Genomic DNA, 10210 nt, shown 5'->3' on the forward strand with positions numbered 1-10210 from the left:
GTTTACTCATTTTTAATTATGTATTCAGCGGTCAATTTACGCCTTTTCAGTTATGTGTTATGTGTAAAAGTAAAAACAAAAATTCACTTCTGAAGAACATACTCAAGTGTTAGTATGTTATATGAATAGAGAATAAGATTTTAACAAGACATCCCTTCAAAGTTCAACCGCCTGGTATCAACACTGGCATGGCTTCTTTGATAAATAGTATGGTAAAAGATAAGAATATGATGGAGCAAAATGAAGCTGCAGTCGTCTTCTTATGCTTCAAATACTATTTGACTCGTCTATCAGAAGGACACCTTATTAAGCAAGTGAGAAAATGGAGAAATCCAACAAGCAAGATTAACGGACCCGTGTCGAGTGAGCTCTGAGTAGGGTTTTTATTAGCATCTTTGCTGATGAAATGGTTCCAAGTACTCCAAGAATTGAACCAAAAGCGATGAGGGAAAGGTTAAGAATGAGGACAGGTTTGGATATGTGAGGCCATGAAAGCTTGATGTAGAAAGCAGAGGGAAAAGTCATGCAAATACAGACGCTTACGAGGGAGCCAGTGAGGCTCAGCACATGCTCGAAATATGGAACCGAAAGAGCAAGGGATAGTATCACTAGAAGGAGAATAGAGCCTACGAAGCCTCTTATGATCAACTTCATGCGAGAACTCAGAGAATCTGGTAAGTTATTCTCAAGCTGAATGGCAAAAGGTGCAAACTCAAGTGCATATTTAGTCATGGGAGTTAGCACAGTTGCCCATAATGCAATTTTTGTGATAAAATGATGTCGGGGCAAACTGAGGGTGATCTGAGGGTTGACTTCTGGCCCAAACATCTTGGCTCCCAGGAATGCTAGAGCAGTGTAAAGTAGTGTGCATGCTGCAAAGCTCACAATAGATACCTGGAATCAAAGTGCAGACATAAGGTGATCGGTTAACAATATTCTTGCTGTACATGTAGAAAATGCTTCATGCATGAATAAACATTTGATTCTTAGATTCTAACTTCAAGTTCAAGTTCAGAATCAAGGAATACCCAAGGCGTAAGCAGATTCCCTGCTGATGAAATAAAACGGAAAGTAAAAAGAAAAAAGGGGCTAAATGTTCAAATGGGTTGTTTATGTAAGGATCGAGCCATTGAAAATTATCATATAAAATTGAAACATTTATAAAAATATTCAAATGAAAGTCCAACCTTGGTCAAATAAAGGTCTAATATTTTCAAAAATATTCAAATAAAGAGCAAATTTTTTTTAAAAGTATTCAAATAAGTATTTATTAAATGTCGAATAGCAAGTTTCAAATTATATTTTGATAATTTTTTTTTTCAAACAATATTTGATTTAAGTGTTACGTGTTTTATTCTAAATACATCAAAATTTACTTAATTTTTTTGTATAAATCGAGTTAAAATAGGTAAAAAAAATCTTTTTTTTTGTATAAATCGAGTTAAAATAGGTAAAAGAAAATCTTTATTTGAGCAATTAAAGGTTGAGCAATAATTTAAGCATTTACTGAAAGTAACCACTTGAGATTGTTTGACTTGGATGATTAAAATTATATGCAACAGCAACAGTAGTTTATATGTTGAAAACATATATAACAAAAGATAAAAGGATAGTAGGTATCAACCTTAGTAAACTTGGATGGATCTTTCATGGCTTTGTATAAATTGGGGAAAACAAAATGGCCAGCATAACTGTAGATATAAAGACCGGATATGGCAGGAATGTTTTTCACATGTAAAAAGGGTATGCTGTGATTAGCCTCAACACTTCCAAAAGCAGCTGTGCAGACCACTGATATAAAGACAACGAGTGACATGAGGATACCACCTGATGAAAGGAAAGATATAGAAGAAAGATCTCTCAACCATAGACTTGGAAGTGCTATCAAAACAGCAACCACAGTTATGAGCTGAGATGTATGAAGATTAGGCACCCCTGGTAGCTTAATTTGGGGCCCTGACAACACTGTGATCAGATTATCATGGAGTGAAATAGTGTAAGACACAAGGGCCATGAATATTTCTATGTAGATGAAGGTTGTTGTTAAAACTCTTCCTTTTCTCCCAAATGCATTCTCTCCTATATCTGCAAAGCTTTCCGATTTGGGATTCTTATCGAGACATTTTCCGAGAACGTGAGAAGTATAGGTGCATATTGTTGTTCCAATAGGGTCGGAAGCGTGTAAATTATTGTACTAAAAAATCACACAAAGTTCAATTCCCAGGGAAGAGAGGTGGATCACATGGATCTCTTAAATACCAAGTCTTTCCTTAGACAGAATATCCATTCTATAGTAATTTAATAGCACAATTAAATACTACTATTATACCCTCAAATATTGAAAGAAAAATAGGACAAGAAAGAACACAAGAGTTTTAACGAGGTTCGGTAAATTATACCTACGTCCTCGGGCACTAACACCAGATGATAACTTTACTATCTTCAAAGTATTACAAACAAATAGAATTCCTTAAGAATTCTCAAATGGGAGAAAAAGAAAACTAAGAGAGAAAGATTGGTTGGGATGAATTGAAATGAGAAATGAGAAGGCCTATTTATAGTTGAGGTTCAAGGACCAAACAATAAATAGCCCATTATCTCAAGGACCAAAAAAAAATTATCCCTTGCCACTTTTCCAAAGTTGGTGGTTGTCATTATTGATTGTCTCCCATTAAGGTTAATGGCAACCATTATTAATTGTCTTCCATTAATGTTAACAATCTCCACCTTGAAGATTTGATTAGGATAATCACATCTTCACGCACTTCCTTCAACTCCCCAAATTCGATAAAGCTATCTTTTGTAGTGCCTACAAATGCGCTCTCGAGCGCCATACACCTGAAGGTGCTCAAATTCTCAAGATGTTAATCAAGTTCAAACAATGATTAAACTTGATTGTTGTTACCACCTTGGTCATCATATCTGCGGGATTATCTGCTGTCGGAATCTTCTGAAGTAGAATTTTTCCTTTTTCAAAGACTTCCCGCACAAAGTGATATCTTACGTCGATATGCTTGGTTCTTGGATGATAGACTTGATTTTTCGCTAAATGAATAGCGCTCTGACTGTCACAATATAAACTTATGTGACTTTGAACAACTCCTAAGTCTTTCAACAATCCATTAAGCCAAATAGCCTCCTTAACAGCTTCTGTAACTGCCATATATTCTGCCTCTGTAGTAGACACAGCTACTGTAGACTGTAAGGTAGACTTCCAACTCACTGGGGCTTTGGCAAGAGTAAACAGATACCCCGTAGTTGAACGACGTTTATCTAAATCACCAGCAAAGTCAGAATCAACATATCCAACTACAAACTGACCAAGTGCTTCATCCTGTTCAAAAATTAAACCAACATCTACGGTTTTTCGAAGATACCGTAGAATCCATTTCACAGCTTGCCAATGTCCTTTTCCAGGATCATGCATATACCTGCTCACAACTCCAACAGCTTGTGAAATGTCAGGCCTCGTACACACCATCGCATACATCAAACTCCCAACTGTATTAGCATATGGGACTTTCGCCATATATTCTCTTTCATCTTCAGTCTTCGGAGATAATTGAGCACTAAGTTTCAAATGAGAAGCAAGTGGGGTACTTACATGTTTTGTGTTTTCATTTACACCAAAACATTGTAATACCTTTTTCAGATATTGCTTCTGATTTAAACAGAGCTTGCCTCTCGGTCTATCTCTACTTATCTCCATGCCGAGAATCTTCTTGGCCTCACCTAGATCTTTCATCTCGAACTCTTGATTCAACTGAGCCTTCAGCTTATCTATCTCATTTTGGCTCTTCGAAGCGATTAACATATCATCAACATACAAGAGTAGATAAATGAAAGATCCGTCATGCAGCTTCTGCAAATATACACAATTGTCATATTTGCTTCTTGTGTACTTCTGCCTTCTCATAAAGCTATCAAATCGCTTGTACCACTGCCTCGGGGATTGCTTCAATCCATATAGCGATTTGTTAAGCTTACAAACCCAATTTCTACCACCAGCATCTGTGTATCCTTCTGGCTGAGTCATATAGATCTCCTCTTCTAACTCACCATGCAAGAAAGCCGTCTTAACATCAAGTTGAGCTAGCTCCAAATTCAACTGTGCTACCAAGGCCAACAAAATTCTAATGGAGGAATGCTTCACAACAGGGGAAAATACATCATTGTAGTCAATTCCCTCCTTCTGAGCGTAGCCTTTAGCTACCAATCTTGCCTTGTAGCGAATATCCTTATTGCTAGGAGATCCATCTTTTTTTGCGAATACCCACTTGCATCCGATTACCCTTTTACCTTTCGGTAATTGCGCCAATTCCCAAGTATTGTTCTTCAGGAGAGACTGCATTTCTTCATCCATGGTGCTTTTCTATTTATCACTTTCTAAGCTTTGCATTGCTTCTTGATAAGTGATAGGAATATCATCAACAACGGGAAGGGCGTAGGCCACTATATCAGTAAATCGAGCAGGTTTACGAATTTCTCTCCGTGGCCTTGCAACTGCAATTGGTTCTGGTGTACTTAGTGGTTCTTGGGTCAGAACCTTTTCAACCTCTAATTCTTCCATTGTGGCTGGAGAATTTGACTTATTAATTGGGCAAATCCCCATCTGCTCAAACTCCACCTATTTTGGAGTACACTCCACCTGCTGTGGAGTATTGCTCGTCTGAATATCTTTATCTGCTACCTTTTTCAATGTGGCAGATTCATCAAAGGTAACATCTCTGCTACAGATCATTTTCTTTGTGCTTAAGCACCAAAGATGAAATCCCTTCACTCCAGAAGTGATTCCCATAAAGAGAGCTTTCTTTGCCCTCGGATCTAACTTTGACTCATTCACATGGTAATATGTAGTGGTTCCAAACACATGTAAGGAATCATAATCTGTAGCCGGTTTTCCAGACCATACCTCCATAGGAGTTTTTCTTTCTAATGCAGATGATGGCAAACGATTAACAAGATGGCCAGCGTATGTCACAGCCTCAGCCTAAAATTGCTTGCCCAACCCAGCATTGGACAACATACATCGAACTTTCTCCAGCAATGTTCGATTCATACGCTCTGCCAATCCATTCTGCTGTGGTGTATCCCTAACTGTGAAGTGTCGAACAATACCGTACTCTTGGCACACATCGAAGAACGGATCACTTTTATATTCCCCTCCATTGTCCGTCCTAAGCCGCTTGATTTTCTTGCCAGTCTGGTTTTTGATCATAGTTTTCCATTTAAGAAAAACTCTAAGCACTTCATCCTTAGTTCTCATGGTATACACCCAAACTCTTCTGGAAAAGTCATCAACAAAAGTAACAAAGTAGTGTTTTCCTCCCAATGAAGGTGTCTTGGAAGGCCCCCAGACATCTGAGTGAACATATTCCAAAATACCTTTTGTATTATGGATAGCAGTACCGAATTTCACTCTCTTTTGCTTTCCCAGAACATAATGCTCGCAAAATTTTAATTTGCAAGCCTTTGCACCTTTCAACAATCCTTGCTTTGCCAGAATTTGCAAGGATTTTTCGCTGGCATGTCCCAACTTCATATGCCACAACTGTATTGAGTCCAATTCTTTGTTGCCGGAAGCTGCAGCGACTGCTCCAATAATTGTACTACCTTGGTAGTAATACAAGTTATTTTTCCTGATGCCCTTCAATATCACAAGTGCGCCAGATGTCACTTTCAAAACCCCATCTCTCATAGTAACAACTGAACCATTGGATTCCAAGGCTCCTAATGAGATGAGATTTTTCTTCAAACTGGGCACGTACCGAACATCAGTCAGAACTCTGGTTGATCCATCTTTATTCTTTAATTAGATTGAACCTATCCCAACAGTTTTACAGGCATTGTCATTGCCCATATAAACAACTCCTCCATTTAGTTCTACTAAATCAGAGAACCACTCCATGTTAGGGGACATATGATAGGTACAACCCGAATCCAATATCCACTCATCTGAATGGAACGACGATGATGATGCAACCAGTGATAGTTCAGAGTCACTAGTATCATGCTTAGCAACACAAGCATCTACAGCAGCTTTTCCCTTATTCTTCAGCTTTGGACAATTTTTCTTCCAGTGGCCTTTCTCATGACAAAAAGCACATTCATCTTTCCCGAGTCTGGACTTTGACTTTGATCTCCCCTTTTGAGTTTTCTTCCGAGTGTATGAACGACCTCGGACTACTAAAGCTGCTGTATCTCTGATTGAGTTTTTCTGTTTGTCCTTCTTTCTCTGTTCATAACTGTATAAGGCCGCACAGACTTGGCTCAGAGATATATCACTCCTGCCATGAAGTAGAGTAGTTTCTAGGAACTCAAACTCCTCAGAAAGTGACCCCAACAGCATCAAAGCCAAATCTTCATCTTTGAATGTGTCATCCATATTCAGCAAATCAGTGACTAACTGATTAAATTTGGTGATGTGATCATTCATTGTGGTACTTGGGACGTATGTGAAGCGAAACAGTCTTTTCTTCAAGTGGAGCTTATTTTGACTGTTTTTCTTCAAAAATTTTTCTTCAAGTGCCACCCACAACTTATTTGCAGAAGTCTCCTTTGAAAAAGCATACCTTTGCTCTCGAGAAAGGCATGATCGAATTGTGCCACATGCCAACCGATTGATCGCCTTCCAATCTTTCTCCTGTACATCATCTGGTTTCTCTTCATCAATGGCAATGTCTAGACCCTGCTGAAAAAGGGCATCTAGAACCTCACTTTGCCACATACCAAAATGGCCCGTGCCATCAAAGATCTCCATGGCCAATCTTGCATTTGCAATTGTCGGTCTTGTCCACATGGACGATGTTGAAGCTCCTACACCGACCATTTTCTCCATAATCTTTCAATATACCTAAGGAAATCTTTTCTGATGTGGAAAATCAGTTCAAACTGCAACCACAGAGCATACTACGATTAACCTTCGGCTCTTGATACCACTTGTTGTTCCAATAGGGTCGGAAGCGTGTAAATTATTGTACTAAAAAATCACACAAAGTTCAATTCCCAGGGAAGAGAGGTGGATCACATGGATCTCTTAAATACCAAGTCTTTCCTTAGACAGAATATCCCTTCTATAGTAATTTAATAGCACAATTAAATACTACTATTATACCCTCAAATATTGAAAGAAAAATAGGACAAGAAAGAACACAAGAGTTTTAACGAGGTTCGGTAAATTATACCTACGTCCTCGGGCACTAACACCAGATGATAACTTTACTATCTTCAAAGTATTACAAACAAATAGAATTCCTTAAGAATTCTCAAATGGGAGAAAAAGAAAACTAAGAGAGAAAGATTGGTTGGGATGAATTGAAATGAGAAATGAGAAGGCCTATTTATAGTTGAGGTTCAAGGACCAAACAATAAATAGCCCATTATCTCAAGGACCAAAAAAAATTATCCCTTGCCACTTTTCCAAAGTTGGTGGTTGTCATTATTGATTGTCTCCCATTAAGGTTAATGGCAACCATTATTAATTGTCTTCCATTAATGTTAACACATATAAACCCCAGTCCTACAAGCAGGAAAACTGAACCCCATCCTCCATTTTCTAGTGCATATGGAGTTGACAACTGACCAAGACCTGCGTGTTTCATGCATATATATGTTTAATGAAGAAATGAAGATAAATAAACATGGTGAGGATTAGGAAGGCTTAATTACCTATGAGCATGCCACTCATATTCAAGACGGCATGAAGAAAAGAGCTATTCCCCGACCTAGCTTGTTGATCAGCAGCATCTTCTGTCATCACCATGCCCTCGATGTCACCATTATCGCATTTACACACTCCATTTTCCTCTATACAAGCATCACACTTCACCTGTTTCAAGGCCAAGTTTGATTCATGGAATGGCAATTTTGCCACTGATTTCCTCAACTTTCCCAGCATACTTTAGTTCTACTTCCAACAAGTTTGGAGGCAATAGGAATCTAATACAAAGCGTGGATCACCCTAAACTTGAGGAGATACACGTGCTTAAGTTGTTTCTAAGGAACTCAATTTATAGCAAAAGGGAGTTTGACATACACTGCACTCAGAACAATTGTGGGAGAATCTTACTGTAGAGTTAAGATACTGAAAAATAACAAGAAGAATAAAGAATCTATAAATGTATATTTTAAAAGGAAACCAACCTACGTAATGCCATAAGTACTATTTGCAAGATTCTGTAGCAGTTAGTCATAAGATCAACTGGGTAGATATTTTGTTTTTTTGTATTATAATATTTTTTAAGATATTATATATCTAAATAAATTTTGATATTCATTTTTTTTTACAGTGATTGTCCAAGTTGGTTTATCTTTAATTAATATACTAGTATTTGCATTAGATTGATTATTTAATTTCTTTTTACTAAACTATAGAGTAAAAATTTAAATATTTTAGTAAGCTCAAAGTTATTGTGCTTTTTCATATATTTTGAATTTAATTCTCATACTTTTATTTTCAAGAATTTAATTTCTTTACTTTTTTAATTTTAAAATATAGGTCAATTTGTTAATACTGTTGAAATCTTTCTTTTAAATTTATTGATGTAACATTTTGAAATAAAATAAAAAAAATACCTTGACATCCATGTAACAAAAAATGACTTTATAATGAATTTGAATTTAATAAAAAAATTTAACGATATTAATAATTCTTAAAAGTTCACCTCAGCATTTTAATCTAAATTATGTCAAAATTATAGAGATTAAATCTCAAATTTGAGTGAAATATAGGGATCAGCACTGAAATTTAATCATTCTTATATAATCTTAAAAAAGTATTGTGACTAGAACTGAAATTTAGCCATTATTTTCTCATGTGAAAAGAAAAGGAAAAAAAAAGAACAGTCAGGTTCTAAATTATGTCAAAATAAAGTATAGAGATTAAATCTCAAATTTGAGTGAAATATAAGACTCAAAACTAAAATTTAACCGTTCTTATATAATCTTGAGAAGGTAGAGGGATTAGAACTGAAATTTAACCATTATTTTTTTCATGTCAAAAGAAAAGAAAAAAGAATGGGCGGATGTCTAAATTATGTAAAAATTAAAGTGTAGAAACTGAATATAAAATTTAAACAAAATATAGTGATTAAAATTGAAATTTAATCATTCTTATATAATTATAAAAAATAGAGATTAAAACTGAAATTTAATATTTTTTTCTCACTGTCAGAAAAAGAAGAAGAAGAAGGAGAAGAAGACAGGTGCCTTAGGTCGTCCCTTTATACATGTATAGATAGATTAAATAAAAAATTTGAGCGATATATAATGATAAAATTAAAATTAAACTATTTTTACATCTAAAAAAGTAAAGAGATTGGAATTTACTCGTAACATTTGCCTGTAAAAAAAAAAAAACACGATCAGATGTCGATTGTGAAAGGCCCTAAGGCTTTCCTTATATATAGATACTAATATATCATAACAATTTAAATTACTAAGGCTAACTTCAATCATCATTCTGATATGAGTTTTCGTGTTGGTATTTACATGACATCTAACTGCATGTTGTATCAATTCTAACCCCAATGGGAAATTTTAATTTATTAATTCAAATTTCAATCCATTTAAATTTAAAATTAACCCAACTCAAAATTGATTTGAACAAAAAATATCAAAACAAGTACTTAAATTAAGTATAATTTTATAGAAGAATTAATAGAGAATAATACTTACAACTTAAATTGTTAATTTGTTTTAATTTATAAATTGTAAATTGTAATTATCATTGTCTATTTTGTAAAACATATAATTTCAACCACTTTAATAAAAATATATATATATTATCTCTTTATTCATAAGTAAAATTGACTAGAAATCTTATCATATTTACATGCGTGTAGAAATAATGTATTTAAAATGAAATTTAAACAAAAAACATATGAAGTTAAGAATATTAAATGAATACAATAAATACTATTTGATGTGCATAATTCTCATACACCGTTAATGAGCTACATTAAACTACCTCAGTAACACGGGCGTAGCCAGGGGGGCTGGCATGGGCCCCGGCCCCCCTAAAATAGAAAATTTCATTTTAGGCCCTTAAATTTTTTTAAAAATTTTAAATTAATAAAGGTAAAATTGCACTTTGGCCAACCTAAAATTATAAAAATTTAATTTAATCCTTTACAAATTATAAAAATATAAACTATAAAAATTAAAATTTTATCCGGCCCCCCTAAAAAAATTTTCTGGCTTCGCCCCTATT

At 35.2% G+C, this 10210-nt stretch overlaps 1 protein-coding gene across 1 annotated transcript; it reads right to left on the reverse strand.

The window, feature by feature from the left end:
- Positions 1 to 345: 345 nt before the first annotated feature.
- Positions 346 to 7897, reverse strand: LOC107895616 (amino acid transporter AVT1H). Its single transcript, XM_041078537.1, has 4 exons — positions 7669 to 7897; positions 7502 to 7588; positions 1625 to 2148; positions 346 to 894 (listed from the first exon to the last, which is right to left on the reverse strand). Exons 1-4 carry the CDS (start codon positions 7895 to 7897, stop codon positions 346 to 348), a joined length of 1389 nt encoding a protein of 462 aa, XP_040934471.1.
- Between the last annotated feature and the right edge of the window lie 2313 nt (positions 7898 to 10210).

Source organism: Gossypium hirsutum, chromosome A10 (genome assembly GCF_007990345.1).
Source record: "Gossypium hirsutum isolate 1008001.06 chromosome A10, Gossypium_hirsutum_v2.1, whole genome shotgun sequence".
Classification (NCBI taxonomy): domain Eukaryota; kingdom Viridiplantae; phylum Streptophyta; class Magnoliopsida; order Malvales; family Malvaceae; genus Gossypium; species Gossypium hirsutum.

Coding starts and splice junctions, on each gene's coding strand:
- LOC107895616 (XM_041078537.1), bottom strand. CDS start 7,897: ATGCTGGGAAAGTTGAGGAAATCAGTGGCAAAATTGCCATTCCATGAA. Junction 7,589..7,668: donor TATGAGTGGCATGCTCATAG/GTAATTAAGCCT, acceptor TGAAACACGCAG/GTCTTGGTCAGTTGTCAACT. Junction 2,149..7,501: donor AGGACTGGGGTTTATATGTG/TTAACATTAATG, acceptor CAACAATATGCA/CCTATACTTCTCACGTTCTC.